Genomic DNA, 27,239 nt, shown 5'->3' with positions numbered 1-27,239 from the left:
CTGTGACCCTGGGCAAGTCATTCAACCTCTCTTAAGTTTCTTCATTTGTAACTGAAGCTAATAGAACTTTATAAAGTTTTTACCAAAACAATCGACTACCTAACACATGTAAACTGCTTGGCACAGAGACATTCACATTCAGGCAAACACTTGGCCACAACCCATTAGCCGAAACCACTGAGCCAGACCTGTTTAGCAATTGAGAAGGGTTTTGAATTTTTAAAAGTTGAAGTGGTGCACATACTGATGTTATGCAATACCCTAAGTGGAATCTAGGTTTTGCTGCCAAAGAATTTATTAAAAACCCTTTTGTTTGCAGACATTTTGAGATTTTTTTAACACTGGAGACAGTGGATTATGGACTCACATGGACCAAGTGCCCATTACATTTCTAAGCACCGGGCTAAGTTCTGGCGATAGAGGTGAACATTATTTCCAATTCTGGGAACAAGCCTTTAAGGTGGCATTTCCCTTACTCTACCTTTTAGAAGAAAAGCGGACAAAGCTGTGGAAGCTGGGCTCCTGTCTCCTCTTACCGGTTCTGTAGAGACCCCTTCCGCCTCATCACCAGAGTCTCCCCTGACTTTCCCGAGCATCTGTGCACGTGAAAGCAACACAGGGAAGTTAAGGACCCTATTGTTCCATCTGACTTGATTTACGTTAATGCCGAGTTCACTGTTAGGTCAAACAGCAACATTTCCATGTAATGAATGAGCAGAAAACCCCATGAGATGAGAACGTCTATGAAAAATGTTCTGTAGGAACAGCTATGGGGAGCTTCGATCGATAAGGTTCGAGTATTTTTATGATCTCAGAACAGAGACGCAGAATTACATTTTATGAACTATATAACTTATTGACAAATAGAAAGGGGCAGGATCTTGCCAAGGGGAAGAAGTCATTTTTCTTTGTAGAACAGAACCTGTTCTGTGCTGAGGGATTTGGAATCAGGGATGGTCTGCAAAGTAAATCTACACAGTGATCATCTGACCAAACCACCCCGTTTCCGAGTTCTGAAAGCAGAAAGCAATGCAATGCTAATGGTATTAAGTTTGGGTCTAAACAGAGAGCTAAACATTTAAAACATATGAAACATTTAGCTAAAAGCAAACCTGCAAGCCCCTAGAATCCTTCAGTCACAGAGCTGAGAGATGATGTCCTACTCCGTGAGACTCATCCCATGAAGGGACCTCTTCCTGAGTGAGCATTTCCTTCATACAGACTCTTTGGAAGTTGATAATTACCCCAATTATGCCACGATGGCCTGAAACACTGAGCTCCTCGTCTGCAACTGCCTTCACGGCCATGTTTATGAATAACAGAAGACAGGTGTTTGTCCTTTTCTTACATCACATGTTAAAGTAGAATAACAAGATCCAGTTACTAATATTCACCCTCTCTGTACTCAATGGACTTTGTTGTTTTTCAAAAATATCAAATTCCCTCTCTTAGAAAAAAATGTAACACCTTAGAGGATATTTTAAAAAGACTTACATTTGCAAGATCTTACTGTACTTCTGGAAGAGATATTCTAAAAGTATTCTGAGCAAGGGCAATATTAGGGTAAATGCATAGTCTCTAAGTGATTACTTATGAAACGAATAATATTCAAATAGAGATAGTAGCTGTGTGTTAAAAAGTGGACCTTTTTTCTAGTTGTATTTTATATAGTAAAAATAAAACTATTTAAAGGAAAATGTTGCCACATTGCAGGCAAGTGTAGGAAAACAAGAACTATAAATTCTGGGTGGGAGCAAAACTGTTAGAAGTTCTTTGGGAGATAATTTGATAATCTCTTATCAAAAATTAAAAGGCACACACCCTTCAACTTAGCAATTCCACCTACAAGATTTTTATCCTACAGGACAGAGCAAAGGTTTACGGTTGTTCGTATGGAAAATAATACAAGAATAAACTCTGCTGCATGGACTCACAAGAGTAAATGTACTTGGGCCCCCACCGCATTTGTGCACACGCACAAACACGCATAGAGGGCTGTTCGTGGCAGCGCTGCTTATCTAGTGCAGGGTCCAAAACCGCCTCACTGCCCTCAGTAAGAACTCGCTCAATAATCACATGTGCATTCTATGAGTCATTAAAAATAATTCAGTAAATTCATGTGTGCTACTGCAGAAAGTTTCCTACAAGTAAATTTTAAAAACACACATATAATGTGCATGTGTATGTATATGCACAGATATATAATATAACACATACTTATGTACTTACTGGTGCACGGGTAGACTACTACTGAAAGGTTTCACGAGAAACTCAAATCATGGTTATTTTGGAGACTTAGGGTGGGTGGTAAACTCTTCATTGTATACCCTTTGATTTAACTTTTATTTTTTTATAATGAGCCTATACTCAGTTTTTAATATATTGAGTTTTTATTTTCTAACAAGCCTATTAATTTTTCTATAAACACAATAAAGGCTGGAATCCAGACACCAGATATTCAGAGCACTTTCTGCAAGAAGCAAAATTACTCCACTGGAATGGAAGGCATAAACCTTGGGACTTCTCCAGTGCTCACAACGACCTCTGGGAGAGCTGGTTTGTTCCAGACCCTGCAGGGATATTTAAACTCCATCACCATGACAGCTGATAGAACTTGACAGGTTTTAAATGTTTTCTGTATAAAAACGTGGAACTGTCCACTTGTAACCTACTAGGACATCATTCTTCAGGAGCGGTATCTTCGATACATATGACACACAATGTAGAAAGCAAAGACTGCTGTGTGCAAATAGTAACCTGGGTCACTTAGGTACGGATTTGCTTCCTTAAGTACATGTAGTAACTGTGGAAATCAAGATTATGTGAGTGAAACATACTGTTGGAAAGAAAGAGGAAACCCATCTAGGTTTCAGCAATCAATTTGCTTAACTCAGTGACGACTGTACCTAAAATTTAAAAAAATTTCTAAATGTATTTTCCACATGTAGGTATTTTTTAACAGGTTGGCCATCTTGTCTCTTGTGTTACATTTAAAACATGAATGTCTGAAAAAAATAAAACAGTCATAGATTTCAAAATGATTTTCACTGTATAACACAGTATTTGTTCCTCTATATAGTAAATAGAATAGGCGGTAAACTGATCTCAGGTTTAAAGGAGGAAAGAATATGAGTCTTGCTACAGAAAAGCCTGTAACTTAAGGATAATCATTCTTAATATTTTTTATTGTAAAAACCATCACACTTTCAAGTGAATTTAAAAACTTTTTCAGTGTTATTTAATGAAAAAGTCTCACACTGTCATGTATAGGATATGTCACCATTTACTACTCATCTGTCATATTTAATGAAAAACACCATTGTTGTATGCTTGGAAAATCCTCAAACCCATTCTCCAGTGAGTGTCCATAATTTAAAGGGTATTTTCTCCACTTAAATAAAAACAAATCTATTGTAAGGCTACACATTATTATTTACCAAAGCAATACCTAGTTACATGCTTTACACAGTCCCATGAAAAAATAATTCGATTGTTCCTAATCCCTGATGCGAGGCACTTCCAAGCGCCTGCACAAAACATCCATGTAAACAGCAGTACAGTACAGGATTTAAATAACATGAATGACTTCACACTGCTTGATCTAGACTAAGGAAAATAAAATCCATCAAAGCCACAGCTAAAAAACATGTTAAGCTTCACAACAAAGATTTGTTTCTCTTACAAAAAAAAACCCAAAAAAACAAAACAAAAAAAACCAGGCCATATAATCTCTTAGAAAAAAAATACCTGATAAACATTTTACAGGGAAAAGCATGCTCCTTGGGTATAAGTGATCGGGAATCAATGCGCTTGGCTTTTCCAAGTACTTGGCTTTTCCAAGTACCCGGCTTTGTGTCTGCCAGGCCTAGCCATCCGGACTATTTGTAGCACCTTGGAGAACGCATTAGAAAATCACAAAGGTACGTTACTTCAAAACAACCTTGCCGTAAGGTTAACTTAGTCCACAGTAACAAAGAGCAATGATGTAGAGAAAGAATTTTCTAAATTACTGGCTTATTAGATTTAACTAGTGAAAAAATTCTGTATTATTTATATCAGTACATCTCACGTACAAAAAGCACCAGTTTAAATAAGATTATGGAACACCTCCAGCTTCTTGTTGCTCAGCCTGAAGGTACATTTTTCATCACGATCCATGTTACGTCCTTAAAGCCAAGGAGGATAAAATTCGAATAGTGATCGATACGGAAAGAGAAATTCAGCTCCTTCCCTATCAAATGTCTGTCTGTCAAGTAAAACACAGATGTGGCTACAATACTTAAAAGGCCTGCTGCATTGTCTGGAGCCCACCATCCCAGCAGAATAGTTTCTGCCTATTAGAGGATTAACACACAGGGGTGCGCAGGCCAAAGCCAGGGTCAACGCCCTGTCAGGTAAGGCCAGGACAGCCTTGCTGCCACAAGGCCACACTTTACATTAGCACGAGTAAGGAACTCTCACAAACAATCACCACCGGTAAAGAGGTCTGAGTGTGAACGCGACTCCACTGAGGCTTAGCTTTACGTGAAAGTCAACACACCTGCCTCTTTCCCGGGGGTAATTCTCATTATTAGTATGCCCTTCCTAGGCATAAAAGGGATAACAGTGTATTCTAGATTTATGCTAACAATCTAATATAAATATTCAAGCTGTTGCATTTTAAAATTACAGATTAAAAGTGACTTCCCAAAGAAAATCAATTTCTTCATAAATGAAAAAGGCTTTATAAAATGCTGGAATGATGGTTAATTCAAATACAAAAACTCATATAAAATAAAAACCCTACATTTTCCTTCTAAACTACTTAGGTCATACAGTTGACTCTACCACGCAACTGTACTACGACTACATCACCAGAGTAAAACACTAACAACATACTTCAGTGAGCAAACTGAGGGCCGCTCTTGACAGCTGCATTAAAACTGCAGCACTTGCGCAGAGCTGAGAAGCACCATTCTTAAGCGTGGTTTCCTTCCCCCTGTTCTGGCGTCCCACAGTGATTGTTCATGGAAGGAATCTGGTCTGTAAACGATTGGTTCATCCACTGCCCATTTGGAACATCACTGAAAGTTGATTCTCCGCCGCCAGCTGCTGCGGGGAAGGGGGAGAAGGTTACTTTGTTCCGTTTAAAAGCTTAAAATGATCAAATTAGGAGATTTAACTCTCCAGTGAAGGGCAACTGGTATTAAAATAGTTAAGCAAGCTTCTTGAATACAATGATAAGTTTCTGTTCTATTTTCAGATACAGGACCAATAAACCCTCATTTGTTATTCGTGGAGGAAGATGCCACTAAGACGACTTATTAAAGTTAGTGACAAAGAGAATGAGCTGGAAGTTTGTGTAGTTAAACATTAAGTAACCATCACATTTTCTCTATAAGACACTAAACAGATTTTTATATTGTAATTCCCACTCCTCAATAATTTACTCTTTTAAAAGAGCTCCCCCCCCCCCCCCGCCCCCTGCCCAATGCTGACAAAAGCCAGTCTTTGAAAGCACACACACAGGGAGAGGAACATACTTAGCCCATTTGAAGAGAAGCTGCAAGGCTCACTGCTGCACGGATTTGCACCGTAAGCACCACCATACGCCGCTTCGTAACCCGGGTCGTACTTTTCTTCCTTAACAGCCATCTTCTTTGCATCCTCTGTGAGGAGAGTAAAGGGATTTAAAACCGATTTTGTACAAGAATTTTTGAAAATAGCTTTATTTGGAAATCACGATGCTATTTTTTTCTTGAATGTTCATGTATACTGAGATACACCTTTTTCACTTTTCATAACATATGCTACACTAACTCATAAGAACTGTTAAAGCCTGTAAGATTTAATTTGAGGTGGGTTACAATGTTTCTTACGGCCTCGACATCTGTAGGCGTACCAGACTAGATGGAAGACCAAAGTCAAAGGAGATTTTAACAGTGGTTAATACCCATTATCAGAGCACTTGGCTGCAAATATAACTGCTTTCTCTGCTCCTGCTGTTAAGCCACAGCAGACTTTCTGTAGTAGTACGTACACAGGAAACGCAAACAAGCAGCGGTAATGGTGACTCACCTTGGGCGAGCTGCAGGTCGAATGTGTACTGAACCTCTTGAACATCTGTGTTTCGTTCAATGCCTTTCAACTGATCTCTTAAGTCTTTCAGCTTAATGTAGTAATGAACTTTGTCCTGGGCTCGAGGGAACTGAGCGCACCTTGCACTGGATGATGGCATCACATAGCAGAGCTGGAATCATACAATTTTATAGTTACGGAAATCTTGTAATTCTATTGAATCCACTCCTATGGAGGCTAGAAAATTTGTCTTTCTTTAGGCTAATAACATGACACTTACCACATACCAATATATGCAAAATCAATAAAAGTAGTTGAGTTCAAATTTGTAATATTTACATGTCACAAAGTCAGTAAGTCAAAAACGAGGGGGCTATAGCCCGTGTTCATGTATCCATTAACAGTCTTTTCTCGTCAATAGTGAACATGTGTTCCCAGTTGCAAAGGTAGAAAAAGGCATGTAAGTTTCCAGTGCAGCCCCCCCACCCAGCTCTGTCTCTGCCCACCTGGCACTCTTCCTCCAGGGCCATCAAGGACGCTAGTCGCAGAGGTAGTCCACGACTGTACAATAAAATGTGTCTGGATAAATATTCTCCCTTACCCCTTCTAAAACACACACACACACACGGTAACATGGTCTATTCTCCGTCCTGTACCTTGCTTTTGAGATAATTCTGTATCACAGTAAAAAGAGCTCCCGTTTTTATAAATGTGTGGGGCTTTTCGTATTTATTTAACCAGAGCCCGACTGTGGGCATGTACGCTGTTTCCAATCTTTTAATATTGTGGGCTGTGAAAAACCTTGCACATATTTTATGTAGAAATGTGCGCATGTATCTGTCGGGTACGTTTCTACAAGTGGAGAAGGATATCTGGATGGTGGCAACAAACTGCCCTTCGCAGAGCATGACTCCTACACGTGAAAGAGCGAGGCTGCTGGGCTATGGGCCTTCCAGTTACAGTTTCTGCTGTTTTAAGTTGGCCTCCTTACCACGTATTACAGAAAAAAGCATTATTTACTTGTTTTGTTTAGGAGGCACTGATATGTCCGTACAAACGCTCCCAGGTTTTGTAACAGCACACTCTCCAATCTCAAAATATCCTTCAATTAAAGGGATCCAGAAACTTGAAAAAGTAGACATTTTTTATTTCAAAGTTGAATCACTAACCTTATCAATAATTGAGTATTTTATGATAAAGAATAAAATTTAAACAAAGTAAATGTACTCACAGCTCCTTGTAAGAGCTAAAACTACCTGCCATGGTAGGATTTAAGGTCACCTACTATTACTGCACCTACTATTACTCATGCGGCCATGAGCTGCACACACCTGAGCCTCATCTGGCGTTTGAGGGACAATCACGCAGTGCTCACCAAGAAACAGCCAACTCACGTGGACAACTTTACCCACGAGGACAGGGTAGGCAGGCCTCAGTTTAGAGAACGGTCTGTGCTACAGCCCACTTTGTCAATCCCATATTTAGGAGAAGTTAAACGCTGAGGAAAGGTGGCGGAACCTTGATTCTGAGGTCTCCAAAGAACCCTGTCGGCACTCTGGTTTCTCTCTCACTTAAAATGCCGTCTATAACACACGGGTTCGTGCATGCGTATTGTGTTTTTTAAAGTTGCAAACAAAACGGAAAGCTGTATTTAGGAAGTATGGTTTGAACCAATGTCTGCAGAAGCTCTGCAGAAAGGGCAGAGTTTGGAAACCACTCCGTTACTTCACGATGCCCCTTTGTGTCAGACAATAGTACCAAGTGCCAGTCACACTGGCCAGAGGGGTCTGCGACCAGCCTGCACCATTTACACGGCTCTCGAACGAAAGTGGAGCAATTACAGCTGTGCTGATCGGGATATCTATATTTACATGTTTGTTCCCCAACTGAGTAAGCGCTGGCTCACTGGAATTTGGTAAGAATATGCCATTAAATATATTTTGAATATAGTATGTGAGCCAGCGCTCTCAGTTTTTAGCCAAGTAACATAACACCATTAAGGCATTTATCTGACAAATGTTTCTTTAGAAAAAGAAAACAAAACTGTATCAGTATCTAAATTAACTTATAACCATTAGTTCAAGTTGATATGTAGATACCATTCAACAAAATACAGTGTTTTCTTTTCATGGGATACATTTAAATGGATAGAATAAATAAAAAAGACAAACTAGCTAAGAAAAATTTGTATTTAGCTGATTTATAAATGTAGTTTTAATGACTTACGGTTTCTGTGTCTGGAATCTTATGAGGTTGAAGTCCAAATTCTAAGTTCTTAACCTTTACTCCAAAAACCTCTTTACTAAAAATTTCATAAATACCTAAAATGAAAGACAAACATATTTACACTGCCCATAATGTTACCAAGGAAAAAAGATAGAATTAAAAGTAAATCTTACATTTTCCATTAAACACTGCTATTCGTGGCTGATATTTCTGTAATTTCTGTACTAGAATACGTCCTCCTTCACGAAATTCTTTACTAAAATTAAATTAAAAAGTCATCAAAATGTAAGTATGGCAATATTTACAATGTGCTAAATTCAGACAGTGGTCAGTGAAGAGCCATTCACACACTGTTAGGTTCAGCTTGCACTGGACACGCACGGTACCCCTAGAGCACGTGAGGCACCAGCACGGTCGGAGTGCCAACCGACAGAAACACACGCTGTGCCATTACCTGGAGAGATCCTTGCTTCCTGGGGTCGTCCGCTCCACCATATTGGTGAATCCGATACCATACTTCCCTGGTAACGTGTGGTCATCCATATGGCTCAGCTGGACCTCACTCAGTCCCGACATAAAGAGACACTTCCCTGCGAAAGAGGGTTTAGTTTATTTCCACAGATGCCCAAAGGTTGCTGCCCTGTGGACGGACGTGGTAGTCTACATCCTATCCTCGAAATAAAAAAAACCCTGATTATAACATAGGTCAAATACCGCATCAAACAATTTACTGTATCCGAGGCACTACGCTAAGCCCTTTGCATGGATTATCTCATTTAATCATCATAATTATCTCATGAGATAATTACTATTATTACTTCCTTTTCATTGGGGGTTAAGGTGAACGCCTGTTGAGAATACACAGCCAGTGAGTACAAGAAACTGAATCAGTTCTCCTCTTTAATACCTGGTGATACCACCACCTGCCCCTGGAATACCTCAGACAGATAAACATGCACCGATGGACTCACGACACTCAGACACCTGGGCAGTGGAGAAAGTGAAAAGTTCAAAATTCTCTAGAGCGGGTGGGGGTGGGGGGGCGGCGTGGTTGAGGGAGGCAAAGGGGGAAAAACTGGGACAACTATAACAGAGTCACAATAACAAATTTTAAAATAAATAAGCAATAAAATAATGGAGACAACAAGCTATGCATTCCAAAAACATAGTATTGTCACTTGCCCTGGATGTTTTTCATGTCAGTCTTAGATAAGCAACTGGAATTTCCCGAGGGTCTCCACACAGTGTGCCTTGTTCTGTGAGGCAGTGCTCAGTAAGACCACTTATACGCAGTACAGTACAAGAGTGGTAATAGTTTTAAAGCTCCCTCTACAAGTAGGAAGGTGTTTAATACCATTTCTGCTAGATACAGAGCATCTGTAGAGAATGTCTCCAATCACAGCACTTCTTAGCTTGACTGGCAACGGGCAAGCCTTCACGTCTCCTAGGCAACACGCCCAGCAGAAACCCGGATGGGTCAGCATTCTACTCTGTCTGCACTGGCACAACAGTGTACTATTGTCGCTATGCCTGTAGGTAACAACTAGAAAGAAATCTTTAAAAAGAGTACTAAAACTAAGAGAAAGTACTCCTTTTCCTGCCCCTCTACTCTCATAAACCAAAATGGTAACCAGGGAGGTGTCATTCTGCATACGCAAAGAGAAAACGTGTATGTATATTTACATATATATACAATGTCTTTTATTAAAAACACAATTTGTTTTTTAAAAACTAAACTATTAACAAAGATATCTAGTTTAAAAGTAAAATAATAATAAAAAAGTGACCACTTACAAAAATGGTTTCCAGGTCCAGGGTAATGATGCCCTTTGTAAGCAGCCATCAATCCTGGGTTTATGCCAATCTGAAAAAAAATGTGTACGTTTTGGGGTGGCTTAGGCCTTACGGCTTCTATGGAGGCGTGGTGGACAAAACTGAATTTATTAAAATAAAATTTTAACCTGGCATCACAAACAGTATCATTTACCAATTACCTACTCTTGACCTGAAAAAAGTTATTCCATTCTGAGAAGAGAAATTTCCTTTATGTTGAAAGTTTTGTTGTTATTTTGAAAAACCAGTTTCATTCCCTCATATCTCCAGGCCCCCACTCCCACCCAACTGGGCTGGGAAGAAAGAGGTTCTGGAGCAATAAGTCAACCCGATCCCAGGTCCAGCCACACGTCTGCTTCTCAACTCCCAACAAGCGGCTCCCTCCACATCACCCGCACAGTTGTTTGCGTGCTGATGTTTCTTACAAGTGCACACAAAAATCAAAGTCCAAAATCAATGTTATCATTTATGGAGAACTCCCAGATGTCATGTAATTTAGGGAATTACATGGATTATTTAACTTAATTGCACCCCTGTGTGGGAGGTACTATTATTCGCCCTGTTTCACCAGTGAGGAAACTGGTGTTCAGAAAGGTTAAGGCTTGTCTAGGGTCAAACCCATGAGGCAGGACTGGGAACCAGGCAGCCCCACGTGGGAGTCCACCCCCTTACACACTCCCAAATACCACAACTTCGTGAAGGTGATGCCATTCACGACCAAAGTTCTTAGAAATGTTCCGTTTCAGCAAAACTATTTGCATGGATAGAATCAGGTTAATCCACCAATGCTAGTCATAAAACCAAACGAGGACAAAATTCCTTACGATCACAATGTCCAGATTGAAGGTCAAAATATCTGGCAGAGTCTTGGTCAAAAGTTCAGCTTCTGAAACACCATTAAAACGGTCAACTTTTCTTTTCACTTTAAACGTGTCTGTAATTTTTTCTTGCTTTTCTTTTGATTTTGTGGACTTGGCAGACTTTTTGGCCTCAGCAGGTTTTTTGGGTTCCACTGGTTTTTTTGGTTGTGTTGTTTTTCTCTTCCTTCCCTTTCGAGTCTCTGAAACACAATGAGTTCCAGGATGTGATGCAGAAAACCGTAATTACAAACTTCAGGCAGCTTTCCCAGAAAAGTCACCCCAGCAACATTCTTTTTACCTTACTCTTCTATTTCCCAGCATCAGGCTCCTCTACAAATCTCCCCCTTGTTTCACCCTAGAACTGGGTGCATGTGGCCCGATCCCTGACTCTCCTTCCTCCACTGGGTCTTCTGGAGATAATCATAGATTGATTTTTCACACAATCTGATCTGGCATCTTGGCCTCCCCATAAATACAAAGTATCTCTGTACTATTTTATAGGAATTCTCATTGTCAATACATAAACGGTTAAGTAAACAAATGAAAGAGTAAGTAGATAGCAAACAGAGGGGGGAGGAAACATTTTAACTCAATGTCCCTATAATTCCAGCAGTAGAAAGCCTCAAATGGCTTGTGGGCTTGTTTTAGAGATTGTGAGTGGGTACGCTGTTCTACACACAGCCAGAAAGGTAAATTTAGAGGTGCTGAGGGTGAAATCTCTGGCTGGCAGTATTTTTTCAAAAGGCAAGGACCAGAGATCTGATCTCAGGACCTAAAGCAGAGTTTCTCAGTCTTAGCACTACTGACATATTAAGCTGAACGATTTTTGGTGGTGGGGTCCTGTCCTGTATACCACAGAACGTTTAACAGTCTATATTCAACAGCAACCTTGGCCTGTGCCCACTAGAGGCCAGTAGCACCCTGCCAGTCATGACAATCGAAGGTGTCTCCAGATAATGACAAATGTCCCTAGGGGGCAAAATCACCCCTGGTCACAAACTGCTGCCCCAAAGTATCCAACAGGAAGCCTTGGTTTTCTCACCCTTAGTTCTTTAACATCACTTATACTTTCTCAGGCTCCTACTCCACGCTCCTACTGTTTGGTGTCTTTCCACCCTGGCCTCCCATCCTTCCTTTCTACTCCTAGGCCAAGGGATCCACCTCCACTGGCTAACAGCTGGGACAGTCCTTGTCTGCCTGCCCAGACACATGGAAGTCAAGGGCAGGGCTATCTCCGATGCCCTGGAGTTAGACGTGCTCCTGGAATCATAAACTGGAACTCTGGGCACATCTCTCACACAACACTGCTTGCTGCCTTTTCTCCACTCCCTGATCCCCAAATCTACTCCCCTCTCTTCTAATTCTCTATCTTGATGAGTGGTACCTCCTTCATCCAACTGCCCGGGAGTTACTTCTAAGTTTCTCTTTCTCCCTTGTCCCCCCATGAAAGCCGTTTACCATGGCCAGGTAATTACATAATTCTACCTCCTGAGTAGTGCCTAATTCTGTCCTTTCCCACCCCTTCAGGTCCTCTTTATTTCGTCCCGGGATTATTCAAAGAGTCTCTAACACACTCCTTGTTTCCAAGTTCTGCTTGCTTTCTACCACACGATCTATGGTCTATAATACTTGCAGACTGATATTTTTCCTTTATTGATTGATTGGTTGAATTTATTAGGGATGACATTGGTTACTAAAATTATATAGGTTTCAGGTATACAATTCCAGGCTGATATTATTTTTTAAAAGATTTTATTTATTTATTTATTTTTAGAGAGAAGAGAAGGGAGGGAGAAAAACAGGGAGAGAAACATCAATCGGTTGCCTCTCGTGTGCCCCCAACTGGGGACCTGGCCCGAAACCCCGAGCGGGAATCGAACCAGCGACCTCTCAGTTCTCAGGCCAGTGCTCAATCCACTGAGCCACAGCAGTGAGGGCCAGGCTGATATTTTTAAATGCCATTATGCTAAAGTCACTCCCTGCTTACACTCTCTCAACACTCCCTATTGTCTTCAGGATAGGATGTATTGGGGTGGCCAGAAAGTTCATTTGGTTTTTTCCTTGAGATGACTCTAGTAGCACTTCATTGTCTTTAATGTTATTCGAAACAATTTTGTTGGATTGTATTGTGACAGCTGTCATATCGGTGTGCATTAAAAAAATCAGAATTGCTGAATTTTTATGTAGCTGTTTTAATACTGAAGATGGAAGAAAATAAGTGACATTATCAGCATATTATGTTTTATTACTTCAAAAAAGTAAAAACACAACTGAAACACAAAAAAAGATTCGTGCAGTGTGTGGAGAAGATGCTGTGACTGATCAAACATGTCAAAAATGGTTGGCAAAGTTTCATGCCGGAGATTTCTCCCTGGACGATGCTCCCCGGTCTGGAAGACCAGTTGAAGTTGATAGTGATCAAATCGAGACATTAATTAAGAACAATCAACATTATACCAGGTGGGAGATAGCCGACACATACTCAAAATATCCAAATCAATGAAATTATTGGTGAAAATAAAAAATGTATCTTTCCATTTTACGGAAAAAACTGAATGAACTTTTTGGACAACCCAATACATTTTTATTTTTTAGGCTAATCAAGCCTCACTTGCCCCCTATCCAGACTTATCTCTCACCATTTCTTTACTATAACCCAGAGTCCAATACAGAATCACTATTTTTTAACTGTTATGCTTCTTGCCTGTGCTTTGTGCATGCTTCTCCCTCGGCCTGCAGTTTTCCCCAGCCCATTCTTCATGGGGATAAAGCCTCCCTACTCCTGAGTTTCTGAGCTCTGGGAAGCTGCCTCTGAGCCTTGGTCTGAGTTAGGTGTCCACCCCATGGGCTCTCACAGCATCCCGTGCCCCTCCTCACTGCATTGTGTGCTGAGGCACGATGTGTGCTTACTTACTATTTCCCTACTAGATTATGAGATATTCCAGGGCAGGATCCGTGTTCTTTTATCCCCCAAACCTATCACATGCCTGACGCATACCAAGTACTTGAAACAGAGGTTAAACATTTTGCCCTGGCTGGTGTGGCTCAGTGGATTGAGTGTGGGCCTGCAAATCAAAGGGTTGCCTGTTCAATTCCTAGTCTAGGGCCCATGCCTGGATTGCAGGCCATGTTCCCAGTAGGGGGCGCATGAGAGGCAACCACACGTAAATGTTTCTCTCCCTCTCTTTCTCCCTCCCTTCCCCTCTCTAAAAATAAGTAAAATCTTAAAAAAATAAAATAAGTGGGTTAAACATTTTAACACTAAAATAGAGCTAAAATTGATCATTAAAACCTTTCTTTAAAAAGTTAGCTGGTCCAATAGCTAATCTTCTATAGTATCCCGGTGAAAACTACCTTGTACAGGTTCTTGAGCAGGAGCTGGCTCTGGAACTTCTGCTGGTATTTGCTGCTCATTCATAACTTCCGTGTTAGGAGCTTCAGCCATCATTTGTTGAAATGGGAATGTATAAAAAGCTTGAGCTTGCTGAATGGAATAGCTGAAAGAACATAGGACAAAATTACCCAAATATAAGTTTAAATGATCAGCTATAAAAATAGTTGTCAGGATCCAAATATTCTGAAACCAGACAAGTATTTATTTAGTTGACAACAGATGCAAAGTGAAGAGAAAGCCCTATTCTGATAGGTACACACTCACCCAACCTTTGCTGAGTGCCTGCTAACCAGACATTAATTCTCACACTGTTTAATGACAAGATGTGTCATCAATAAAACTTAGTTCTGTGAAGTCAGCCTGAAGCTTCTCTGCAATGAGATCATGGGAATTTTCCAGTAGAGAGATGTGAAAGGCCCACCAGTTCACACAGAAACACAGAAACAATTTGTGTTCCTACTTTCAGTATGTACTTCTCTTGTCACAGAGATTCCTCCCAATCAAACCCTCCCCCAGCCTGACTTTCCCCTGGGGTTTGAGATAAAATTAACATACACATTGTGTAAGTTAAAGCTGTAGAGCATGTTCACTGGATACACTCGCATGTTGCAGCGTGATTGCTACTACCACAGCCTTAGCTAACACCTCCTCCATCATGTCACATAATTACCACTTCTTTTTTGTGGTGAGAACATTTAAGATCTATTCTCTTAGCAACTTTCAAGTAAATAATAGCATGGTGATGCTGTACACTGTTCCCAGAAGTTGTTCATCTTTTTTTTTTACTTTACTGAATTTATTGGGGTGACACAGGTTAATAAAATTATATAGGTTTCAAGTGTACAATTCTATAACACATCATTTGTATTGTGTGTTCACCTCCGAAGTCAAGTCTCCTTCCATCACCATTTATCCCCCCTTTACCCTCTTCTCCCTGGAAGTTTGTACACTTTAGCCAACATCGCCCCAATCCCACCCCTATTCCATCCTAATTTACAGTTCTCTTAAATGTGAGGGGGAAAAAGAAAATAAATATATGTTGCAAGTTGAAAAAAAATAAAGTTCTCCTTTGGTTTATTTGCCTGTTTATTCATTCATTCATTGGATCTGTTTTTTCATTGTTGCTGGGTTCTTGGTTTTTCTGCCACTAAATGAGGACTAGAAATGAGTATTTTATGAATGTCTATGAATTTATGCAGAAAAAACCACGCTAGATCTTTCTTCTGAACATGATTTAAACTTTGTTCAAAGTATTTTGTTCACTGTAAGGAACAGAGACCTTCCCAGACAACAATTTCCCCAAATATTTCTGATAACCATAAAGCACTACGCCTCAAGCTGTTGCCATCAGCACAAAGGTAGGGATGGAAACACATTCTATGAAACTCAAGTTACGCTAATGCCAAATAATGCCATATGATACGCAGTAGGAAGAAAAACAGTAGGAAATAAAGTGGATAAGTGCTGTTTACTATCTGGAGAGTAAAGTCATATGTTCTGTGGTAAGATACTCTACTTACTAGGTTTCTTTCTCTTTGTGTGTGGAGAAAGAAGACAGAGAGTCAGAAAGCAGAAATTAAAAAGGCAAACTAGTACACTTTAAGTGGATCAATTTTATAGTACGTATCTCATATCCTAATAAAATAGTTGTAAAAGGGGGCAAACAAAGCATTCCCCTGGAAAGGTGTAAACAGCTGGGACAGACACAGGGTCTACCCGTCGGGTGGCTGGACTATTGGCAAAGAAAATAGATTCACAAAGAAAAACAGACGCTCAATCGCCTGTTTCACAATGGACAAATCACCAGAAAGGCCTTTTATTTTATTATTTTTTAAAAGATTTTTAGAGAGAGAGGGAGGGAGGGAGAAAGAGAGGGAGAGAACATTGATGGTCTGCCTTTTGTACACGCCCTGACCTAGGATCGAACCCGCAACCCAGGCCTGTGCCTGACTGGGAATGAAGTCAGTGCCCTTTGGTTTTGGGGGAGGACGCCCAACCGAGCCACACCAGTCAGGGCAGGAGAGGCATTTTAATTTCAAGCTATCTTTAAGGGTAAATTGATTTTTAAAAGTTAAGAATCAGTAAGAAGGACATCAAACTGTATCTGAAGAGTTTTATTTCTTTAAATATATTCTCCAATTACGTAAAAAAATAAAAACAATGATGTAGCAAACATTAGTATGAGAAAATACTATGTATGCAGTGCTTAAAAATTAAATGTATGGACATTCTGTGAAAGCACAGACAACATTTAATATATGTTTTAATGTGGAAAATAATACAAAACAGTACTGTAAACTAAGGCTACACATAGGAAAAAAAAATGCAGCCAAGGACTAGAAGTTAAAATCTAAAAACGAAGAGAAGTGCTTAAATTGTGCCTGGCACAAAGTAAAACATCTTCCTTTTTCACACTTTTCTTTAATACTATTCGCATCTCTTTTCATAAATTGTCAGAACACTGGGTGTTCAATGTTTACGATTTCAATTTTCTAAGGAGGAGTTGGGTAAGGCTAGGTCACATCGCGAGATCACGTGCATTTTACCCGCTGGAAATCCTAGTAAAACTGTGACTTCGCGGCTGGGGCAGCTTTCCCAGAGGCTCACAGCCCCTTTCGCGCTGGATATATAAAGACAAGACATGTGGTCACAATAAATGAGTGGCCAGAAAATGCACGAGGTCTGTTCTTAGTCTGTCCCACTGTCAGGACGGCAGCCTCCCCCTCCCAACCCCAAGCTTCCCGATGGCACCCAGACTTAAACCACACGCGTCAGCTGGGGCTAAGGCCACCCGCGCTTTCGTGTGCGTTATGCAGGGGTTACTGTGCCCACGGTGTGTAATTAGTCCACCCACGTGTGATGTGCCTCCTTACCTTTCCCTCAACAGTCTGGGCAAGGGCACATCATACATGGCAAAATAGGTGAAGTTGGGAGACACCATTCACATTCCAAAAGGATTCTGAACCTTAAAAAATAAATTTCCAAAATGTGGCTCCCTTACCATGTGTACAGGTCAATAAGGATCTTGAGAGATTCCGGGGTTTGGAAATTGAAAATGAATATTTTCAAAATCAGTTGACTAAAGTGAAAAATAATGAAGAAAAATATTGGAGTTTCATTTTATATATCAATTTTGAAAAAAACCTAGAAATCCATAATATTTAAGTGATAGTTTGTGGTAAGTTAAATTAGAACAGAAAGAAAAAAATAAATCTATGGCAAATAGAATGTTTAAGTTCTAAGGTAACATACTATCTCTGAATGTTTACATTTAGTCTGACCATCTCACAGCTTCCTAACAGCAGGGAGAAAAGAAAAGAGGGTGGCTTACAACGTTCTTACTGCTTGGCAGAAGCAAGAATGCCATCCATACAAAACCCTTCACGAACCTGAATACTAGAAAACTAAAGGACTCTGGATAATCTCATTTTCTTTTATCTAGTAGTAGTTACATTTATAAGCAGCATAAACTTCTTTCATCCTTAATGTAAATACGTATTGTATTTATACTTAATGTAAATACTTATTGTATTTATACATGGCAGCTGCTACTTCATAAGTCAGAATTCTGCAATGTTGATGAACAGTAACTATCTCTGTACAAGAGGAAGAGCTACGAAACAGCACTCAGACAAGTCATTTGTCCTCGCGGGTGCTCAGCTCCCTCACCATGAAAACGAGAGGCGCGAGTTGGGGATTTCTACGTTTGTATATGGAGAATGTTAGAAAACAGGGCCAAGTCTGTCCAGACTCCAGACATACCCCAAAAGAGTTTTCATTTTTTATAACTCTCTGATATCAAACTTATAAGTATGAATGATTTTTTAAAAGATTTTATTTATTTTATTTTTTAGAGAGGGGAAGGGAGAGAGAAAGAGAGACAGAGAAACATCAATGTGTGGTTGCCTCTCACACGCCCCCAACTGGGGTCCTGGCCTGCAACCCAGGCATGTGCCCTAGACTGGGAATTGAACTGGTGACCGTTTGATTCACAGGCCAGCACTTAGCCACTGAGCCGCACCAGCCAGGGCTGAATGATTTTTAATCGATTTTAGAGACAGGAGGGGAGTGAGAGAGAGCAACACAGATTTGTTGTTCCACTTATCTATGCATTCATTGGTTGCTTCTTGTTTGTGCCCTGACTGGAGATAGAACCCACAACCTTGGTGTATCAGGATGATGCTCTTACCAAATGAGCTACTCGGTCAGAGAGGTATGAATGGTTTTATTTCCCTTTGGTAACTTTTCCCTATCATTTGTTTGTCCCCACCCACTCTGTGTGCTATCTCCCGTCCCTGCGGCTAACCCCACCTCCTCTCTCCCAGCCTCCCCCGTGTACTCCCTTTCTCCTGAACTGCACTGCTCCAAGGGTAGGTTTTTATAGTTGTCTGAAATTGGTAAAGTATGTATTTTCCTGATGAACTGTTTATTTCCCAACAGTCCTACTCAAAACACACACACACACACACACACACACACACATAGCTGACCGAGGAGTCCAATTAATTCAGATTTTGCTGCATTTCAAAAAACTAATTCTTTAAGGTTTTCTCTAAAAGGAACAACTCCCACTTCTTCAATCCACAATTGTTTTGCACTACTTGAGACTTCAGTTGCTCTTTCTAAACACACTTGTCCAGGTCCATTCGGGCCACTACAACAAAAAACAAAATACTGCGGACTGGGTGGATAATGAACAGATATCTGTATCTCCCAGTTTTGGAGGTTGGAAAGTCCACTTTCAGGGCGGTGGCGGCACATTTAGCATCTGGCGAGGGCCTGCTTCCGGGCTCACAGAGGGCTGCCTCCTCCATGTGTCCTCACAGGGCAGAAGGGGTGGCGCTAATTAGTGCTAAGAAGAGCACTAATCACCTCCTAAAGGCCCCCCCCCACACCCCACCACCAAATACCGTCACATCGGGCACTAGGTTTCAACATATGAATTTTGGAAGGACACAAACATTCATAGCAACATTTTATTATCTTCATTTAAACAAGCATATACAACACTGAATACTTACAAAAATATCAGTCAATGCTAAATAATCCAAATGCTCAAGTAAAAAGGACTAGTTATGCAAACTATGGTGGAATACCCCAACTATTTAAAGACTCCATTCAATATTGCTTAAGTGGGCGCGTGTGTATCCACCACACATTACTGGGTACCTGCCGTGCGCAGTCTACTAGACACTGTGAACACAAAGATATAGAATCAGCCAGAGCCCCCAGTTCATTCAACTACTCCTCGTGTAGTATGACTTCAAGTTCCCCCGCTTTTGGTCATTTCTCGTGCTCAGAAGCAAAAAAATTAAAACCCTTCAGATACAGCCCCACCGTCCTGAAACTGAGCAGGGCTCGACTTCCCCATCCCGGAGACATCACAGAACCCACCACGCGGGCTTCACTGACTCGCGCAGCACACTGGTGACTCCCGCTGTTCCCCGTCCACAGAAACTCCCTCCTCAACAAGCGTCCTTCGTCTCACATTTGGGTCGCTGACTTTCACACCCAAACAGAGGACTGTGCCTCTTTTTGGAAAGGACGACCCACCATTCCAGTCCGCCGATCTGGGCAGAGGGAGACGTGTCATTTCACCAGCGCCCCGACCTGTTACACCCCTGAAGGAACCACGCTGGGGTGGGAGCAAATGGCACACCAGCACAGACCTCTCTTCAGTCCAGAGACTTGCTACTTTTCTTCCTAAGACACTGGATAAGGTCTTACAAACACGTAGTTCACTTGATGGTAGGCTTTTACCCAAGTTTCAATTCTGATCTGAAGATCGCAAGGGAGAGAGTGATTTTCACGACTTTTGCCGAGTTCTTTTATTTGTAAAGTTGTGGGAAAGAAGTGGAGTACTTTATTTCAGGATTTGACCCCCAAAGTCAGGATAAAGTCCTCACTTCATCTACATGTGTCTCCTTTCCTAAACTCTAAGCCTACGTTGGTTACTGAACCCTTTGCACACAACCCGGGTTCACAGACTGTCAGAACTGGATTCCAGAGATGCCCTATTTCACGACGCGAACGGGCCCAGCGAAGGGAAGCGTTTTGCCCAACTTCAGGGCCCATTAGCCACTGAGAGCGAGGACAACTCTTCATAGGACTAACAGTACTTTAGTACAATATAGATCACCACTTTAGTTTTTTAAAAGACCCTGTTATTTAACATATCTAATTTTTTTCATTTGTTTTTTCTGCCAGTATAAATCTCGAAATCTCTGCCTTTGCAATACATTTTCTTCCACGTGTCCAACACTCCCCAAAGGCCATGTAGATTCTTGAGTTCGTCCCCAAGACCACTAGACGACATTTTTAGAGGCCTTCTTGGACTGCTACCCATAGTCTCGGAATTCAAGAGCGCTAGGAGGGCAATGCCATCTACTTCGTGGCCCCTGACGATGCTTTCAGCGAACCTTAGGGGAAGGAAGCCTCAGTGAACCGCATTCTCAAATGCAAACTCCTGAACGGATAAATGATACTGCATCTTCACAGCTCCTTCACATATCGTAAGAGGTGAAGGAAATGCAGCCAAGAACGACAGCCAGAAATATTAACAGGAGACTGCTGATTGCTTACGAACGCATTTCACAACCAGCTAGGTGCCGGAAACGACTGAAGAGAGGAGTTCCGGTGCTAGAGAGGCCTCATCAGGACGGCCCGGGTGAGGAGGGGCCCGAGCAGGCTGGCAATGCGCACGCGCGCCGCCGGCCTTTGTATCGGGCCTCGGCCCTTAAAGACCCCTGCGTGCGTGCGTGCGCGCGCCCGCCGGCCGGCCCCGCCGTGAGGGGCGCGGGGGGAAGGGCGGCGCTCCGCCCCGGCCTTACCAGTCCGCGTTCTCTGCTTCCATTCCCTGCTGCCGCTCGCGCGAACGGCTACTCCTGCCGGGCAAGCGAGCGATGTCGCTCTAGGATCTTGGCGTAGGTACGGCGGTTCCACAATAACCAGAGACTTGGACACGATTGGTGGCGGAACCGGGACAGCAGCTAACGCTCTAGCTCCTCCCCCAAGCTTCTGGTTCCCCCTCCCCCCAGTGCAAACCCCTCTTGCGGGGCGCTTCCGTTTGTTCGGCGCCAAGTCCCACGACTTGCGGGCGTCACGTGTCACAGGACAGCCCAATCAAGTGTCTGCCTGCTGCTTGGCCTTTCGGGAAGGGTGGAGGACAAAAAGGTGGGAGGGTGAGCTCTCGGCTGACGTAAGTTCTTGTCCCCCCCAGGACTCTTAGCGGGTGGACGGGTGGTGGGCGTGAATGGGTGGTGAAGTCCTCTGGGGACGCTATGTAGGTGGGGCGGTTATGCTTATCGATCAGGATTATCCAGGCCTTTCCATCCAGAATTTTATCCTGGTTAAAAACTATTTTGCATTAATTATAAAGCGTGATGTGGGAGAAAGAAGAGTCTATGAAAACCTGAGAGTTCAGGCCACTGTACCATCTGGGGTCTTAGGTTCCTAATCTAGAAATTGAGGTGATTGTGAAACTGCTTTGTAAAACTTTACATAAACTATTGTCTGCTTTACCTTGGATGTGTAAAAATACCAGTGTTTGAAGCCTGTGATAGTAGATGCCATTCAACATCAGGTTTTCTTTATAACCTTACAGACCAACCCTATCTTTTTCTCAATGGCTCTTACAGCTAGTTTTTTTCCCACTAGTTCTCACGTTGTCATTGGTGCTGTACAAGGATTTCATTAAATAACTTAATGGAGATGGCTCTTTCTTTTTCTCTAGTTTGCGTGATGAGAACATGGCTGCTGTATTAGCTTTCCCTAGTTAAGCTGTGGTAACAGCTAACTCCAAAAGCTCAATGGTTTACAGCAACAAAGGTTTATCTCTCACTAATGTAACATGTGAGCTGGGGGATGGCCGTGGCTCTGTGCTTTATGTGGCTGCTTCATTCTGGGATCCAAGAAAGGGCTTTCATGAGTAAATACAGAATGGTTAATTTGTATTATGTAAATCATTTAAATAAAACTTTTAATATTTTAAAACTTTTCAGAACCTTTATAAATACTGTGTCCCTTAGTAGGTACTACTCAGAACCTGACTCAAGGTAGGTATATGTACCTGATACTTTCTTTTTTTCATGCAAGTGCCTAACTTAAGCTTTGATTGCGGCATTCATTTCAAAGAGGCATCCACTTTCATAGACTGGCTGGCTAGAACACACACTAACACGCACACACCATCTAGAATAAAGACATCACCAGACAGGCAGATACACACACATGCACAAACACACGCACGTGTGCACACACGAGGTCAAAGAGCCACTGAAGAGCCAGGCCACCTCCCAGAACTCCTTTACTTTAGGAATCTTGGTTGGTTTCAATAAATGACCATTTGGGCTACTTGTTTTTTCCCCTTTCCCTGTACTTTTAAGTTTCCGCTCTTTTGTTTTAAATTCACTGATAAAGAGTGAACTCTGAAACCCTAGGCACCCATACTTGACCCCAATAAAAGCAGAACTCCAGGCCCATGCACATGGGTATACTTACTCTCTAGCTGAACCTCGCTGTGGGGCCACAGGTGTGCTGTGTAAGTTCCAGCTCTTATAAATAATAAACCTGTATCTTTTCAAAATTTCCCGATAGCTATTGCTGAAGGGTGTCTTGCAGCCATAATAAGAACCATAAGGGCTGGTTCAGTCACAACAGTGGTTGGTGATAGGCTGAGACCAGTACAAAACAGTAGATGTCCATTGAGTTATTTGTTGAATTAATGAATGAATAGCAGTGCATCCTCCTCCTCTGGTTTCTAACCACCTAGGATTACAGTCTAGAAAAGTTTTAAAGCAGATGGTTTCTTGTGGATTTCAGAGAGGTAATTCAGGTGACGGAAAGTGTGTGTAAGAGCTGCAAACTTTTCTCAGGAGGTTTTCATTCAGGAATAGTTGCCCTTGGGCAGCCAGCATCTCCCTCACTGTGGGGCTGTGCCTTCTGGGTCTGCCAACTGCATTCATAACCTCAGCAGACCAGGAGTCTCTGCTTAGTTCTGTCTTATGGAGAGGTTATTAGAAGATTGTTGGGGAATGAATTTGGGAATGGTGAAGCAATCAACAAAGTAGCTCCTAGTCCATCATGTCTCGCTCAGCACCCTAACTGCCTGGAAGACAAACTTGTTCTGCTGTGAGCCTGGATTGGGGAAGCCTAGGAGAAATCTGTCTTTGCCAAATATGTCTCTGCTTCCAAGAGACCTTCTATGATGGGAAAACAAAAGAAGGGCCAAGTCTCTTCCCCTTGTTTCCCTTTTCCTCCCAGTCCTCCTCTTCCTTTCAGGAACCTAGTAAGCTTGCTCACAAGGGTTGCCCAGGGAAGAAGGGGGTGTGGAGGGATTAGAAAGGCACCAAGAGACTTTTTGGGTGTGATAGATACGCTCATTATTTTGATTGTAAGAATGGTTACACAGGTGTACACATGTCAAACCTCATCACATTGTATGCTTTAAATATGTAATTTATTTTATGTCAAATATACCTTCCTGTTTCAAAAGTGACTATCATGATTCATCTTATACACACAACCATAATCCTTCGGAATTGTTTTGCATTATGTTTTTCTTAACACAAATCAATCCATAACCAAAACACAACCTAAAAATGCATAATTAAATATTGTCGATTTCAGGTTTCCTCTTTTTCCAGTAGCGTCCTAGCACAAAGGTATATAGCTGTCTCGGTGTGGTTGTTTCAGGCATCTAAGGACATCTGGCACAAGGACAGAGTGCTTTTTACTTCACTCTCTAGAGGGTTTCGTCCCCTAGGCACTCACTGCTCAGCGTGCCAGGCTCCACCCACTTGTTGAAGGTAGTTAACGCCAGCAGTTTGCGCAGTGAAGGGACAACTGATACACTAATCCAGCCAGAGCTGAGCCCAAGCCTCAGCATCTTCCTGGGAAATCCTACTATGGGGGAAATGATGAGGGAGACAAACACCTGGGCTGGGAAAGACCTGGGAATCGGTTTAAAAAAAAATTCTGGTCCCGGCCCCAAGTCCCACTTCCGCCCAGTTGACAAGCCCTCGCCGCAGTGCCCCCACTTTCCTCTGGCAGGGGCCCAGCCCTTGCACGTTCTGTCTGGTCTGATGGCCAGCTGCTTGGGATCCCGAACACACTAATGTCATCTTTCGGACCTACTGCCGAGTGCGCGTGCCCTCCTAGGTACAGTCGGCCCGCGGGCACGCATCTGGGTGCTGGGCCAGCGGGAGTGCGGCCTGCAGTTCTAGAGTTTGAAGGAGCGCGGGGAAACAGGGCGGGTGGGCCTTCCGCTGGCTCCCGCAGAGCTGTCTTTAAATTCTGACGGACTAGCCCCCAATGCTAAGAAACCATTGAAGTCTGGTCTCAGGCTGGAAGGGTGTTCGCCCTCAACACCCTCGTTTTATACACGAGGACTGGGGCGCGGGGGTGGAGGGAACGACGGTGTTCTGACCCTGCCTCACACGGCTGAGACACTTGTTTCCCAGCTTGGTTTAGACTTGAGTTGGAAACCTACTAACACCGCCCGCTTTCCCTCCCCTCCTAGCCCGCTGACCATGCCTGCAGGAGTTCCTTGGACCAGCTACGTGAAGATGGTGGCAGCCAGCCTCCTGGCCATGTTCGCAGGGGCCGAAGTGGTGCACAGGTACTACCGGCCGGACCTGGTGAGTGCAGAACGGCCCTCGTTCCTGGGTCTGGCACCACTCCGTTCTCCCCGCAGCAGCAAAAGTGATCTTAAAGTCAGGAGCACATCTGCCCTGGGCCTACAAACCTTATGATGGCATCCAATTGCATTTGCAGCAACGCCATGTCCTCATGGCCTGCCTGCTCCAACACGGTCTTCCCCAGAAATCATACACAGCCTCAGTGTCTTACACAGTCTGCCAGGACCTTACCTTATATCATTTCCCCCTTGTTCCCTCTGTTGCAGCCACAGGAGCTTCATTGCTGTTTCTCAAGTTCATCAAGCCTTATTCCTACCTCAAGGCCATGCTTTCTCACTTCTTGGAGTGCTTTCTTCTCCCAGATCTTGCCTTGGTTTCCTTCAAAACTTCAGGTCTCTGCTCAAAATCTCCTCCAGCAGTGAGGGCCCTTCGGACAGCTTCAAAGAGTTGCTCTTGTGCTGTTCTGTCTCCGTCCTTTGTTTGCACAGAGCATGGTTCACAGTTTACAATTACTTTATTCCTTTGTCTCTGTTTGTTTGTTGTTTCCTCCGCTAGAATGTAAGGCCCACAGAAGGACTGTGCCACAATAAGACACCACTTTATAACCTCTGTGGTGGCTATTAATTAAAAAAAAAAAAAAAGCAGCTAATGACGAGGTTTGGTGAGGCTGTGGAGAAATGTGAACCCTCATGCAACACTGTGAGGAATGTCAACGGACATAGCTGCTGTGGCAGCCAGCCTGGCAGTTCCTCAGCTAAACATAGGTCATGTGTCCCAGCTGTTCTGCTTCCAGGTTTATACCCAAGAGAAATGAAAACACATGTCCACACAAAAACTTGTACATGAACATTCATGGAAGTATTTCCATATTTTGCCGTGTCTAATGCACACCCATCTTTATGGCCCAAACTTTCAGGAAAAAAATCTTTCATTTTAATTTTTAATTCAATTATTTATCTATTTATATTTAGATTTTTTTTTTGTATTTTAAAGGAATTTTAGCATTTATTTTTTTTAACATATTATGGTATAAGAAATTTTATGTGACAAATAATTACAAAATAATTACAAGCACAGATACAAGGTACAAGAAATTGTATGGACCAGTAATTACCATGTATAATGCTCATCTTTATTTTCCCTCAAAAATGTGGGCAAAAAGTGCGCATTATACATGGCAAAATACAGTATTTAGATGAGCCAAAAAGTGGACACAGTCCAGGTTGCCTGTCTTCTGGTCAGTGGACATATACAGTGTGGTATACCCATGTGATGGATAATTACTTGTTCCTAACAGGGAGTGAAGCGCTGGTACGTGACAACACGGGTGGACCTTAAACACATGCTAAGTGGAAGAAGCCAGTCACAAAAGACTACATACTGTACAATTCCATTTATATTAAATGTCCAGTCTGTAGAGACGAAGTAGATTAATGGTTGCCTGGGGCGGTGGTGCAGAGGCGGGAAGGCTGCGTGGAAATAGGAGTGACTGCTGATGGCTATGGGGTTTCTCTTGGGGGTGCAGTTCTAAAATTAACTGTACCGGGACGCACAATGTTACGAACATAGTAAAGGCCATTCAGTTGATGCTTTCAGTGAATGAATGATATGGAATGCAAGTAATCTCACTAAAGCAGTTACCAGAAGAAGTCACCTTCTCAGGCCTTTCCTGACCATCTTTCCTAAATGCAGCCTTATATTTTTTTGCTTACCACTTTCTGCATGGTGGAGAGGCAGTAAATACTGCAGGAACAAATTTCCATATATGGAAAGCTTTATTCAGACTTTTGATCTGTCAGTTGGTAGTAATGCAAACTCTCCCTCTGTGAGTCCTATAGAACTTAAGACATGGCCTGGGCGAAAGAGTCATAAATATAGGGCTAGAAAGGGACTTGGCCAGCTGTGGGTCCTCGTAATAAGGATTTATCATCGAGTAGCAAGGGACTTGCTGTTCTTTTTAACTTCTTATTTGCTTTGAAGTTTTTCAGGTCACATTTAATTACAGTCTTAAGAAAGCACTGACATCTACGTTTTGTTTTGTTTTGTTTTTAACAGACAATACCTGAAATTCCACCAAAGCCTGGAGAACTCAAAACAGAGCTTTTGGGACTAAAAGAGAGAGAACACAAACCTCAAACTTCTCAACAGTAGAAACCTCAGAATACAACTCTGCCAAGAACTCTGTGAATAATAAGTCTTAAATACATATTTTTGAAATTTGTGGAGTCAGAC

At 42.2% G+C, this 27,239-nt stretch overlaps 3 protein-coding genes across 5 annotated transcripts in view; 2 read left to right on the top strand and 1 right to left on the bottom strand.

The window, feature by feature from the left end:
- Positions 1-3,468, top strand: part of GLT8D2 (glycosyltransferase 8 domain containing 2) — a 32,415-nt gene extending 28,947 nt beyond the window's left edge. The window contains exon 10 of the mRNA XM_024579209.4: positions 2,436-3,468. Within this exon, the coding sequence (XP_024434977.2) occupies positions 2,436-2,608 (173 nt within the window). The 3' untranslated portion in view covers positions 2,609-3,468. The remainder of the gene's footprint in view (positions 1-2,435) is intronic.
- On the bottom strand, positions 3,158-21,341 carry TDG (thymine DNA glycosylase). 2 transcript variants are annotated; one of them, XM_024579212.3, is made up of 10 exons: positions 21,201-21,341; positions 14,331-14,473; positions 10,941-11,176; positions 10,078-10,147; positions 8,738-8,873; positions 8,457-8,539; positions 8,284-8,378; positions 6,058-6,229; positions 5,523-5,648; positions 3,158-5,091 (listed from the first exon to the last, which is right to left on the bottom strand). In XM_024579212.3, exons 1-10 carry the CDS (start codon positions 21,221-21,223, stop codon positions 4,958-4,960), a joined length of 1,218 nt encoding a protein of 405 aa, XP_024434980.2. In that variant the 5' UTR covers positions 21,224-21,341; the 3' UTR covers positions 3,158-4,957. The 2 variants fall into 2 exon arrangements, with proteins under 2 accessions (XP_024434980.2, XP_045043090.2); XM_045187155.2 differs by having other exon boundaries at positions 3,158-5,088.
- UQCC6 (ubiquinol-cytochrome c reductase complex assembly factor 6) lies at positions 21,163-27,232 on the top strand. 2 transcript variants are annotated; one of them, XM_024579211.3, is made up of 3 exons: positions 21,163-21,297; positions 24,890-25,007; positions 27,063-27,232. In XM_024579211.3, exons 2-3 carry the CDS (start codon positions 24,900-24,902, stop codon positions 27,156-27,158), a joined length of 204 nt encoding a protein of 67 aa, XP_024434979.1. In that variant the 5' UTR covers positions 21,163-21,297; positions 24,890-24,899; the 3' UTR covers positions 27,159-27,232. The 2 variants fall into 2 exon arrangements, with proteins under 2 accessions (XP_024434979.1, XP_024434978.1); XM_024579210.3 differs by lacking the exon at positions 21,163-21,297 and adding an exon at positions 21,486-21,568.
- The last annotated feature ends 7 nt before the right edge of the window (positions 27,233-27,239 follow it).

The sequence above is a fragment of the Desmodus rotundus genome, chromosome 3, assembly GCF_022682495.2.
Source record: "Desmodus rotundus isolate HL8 chromosome 3, HLdesRot8A.1, whole genome shotgun sequence".
In the NCBI taxonomy this organism is placed as follows: Eukaryota; Metazoa; Chordata; class Mammalia; order Chiroptera; family Phyllostomidae; genus Desmodus; species Desmodus rotundus.
Note: the sequence above shows the minus strand (reverse complement) of the source record. Positions and strands in the feature narration are given on the sequence as shown.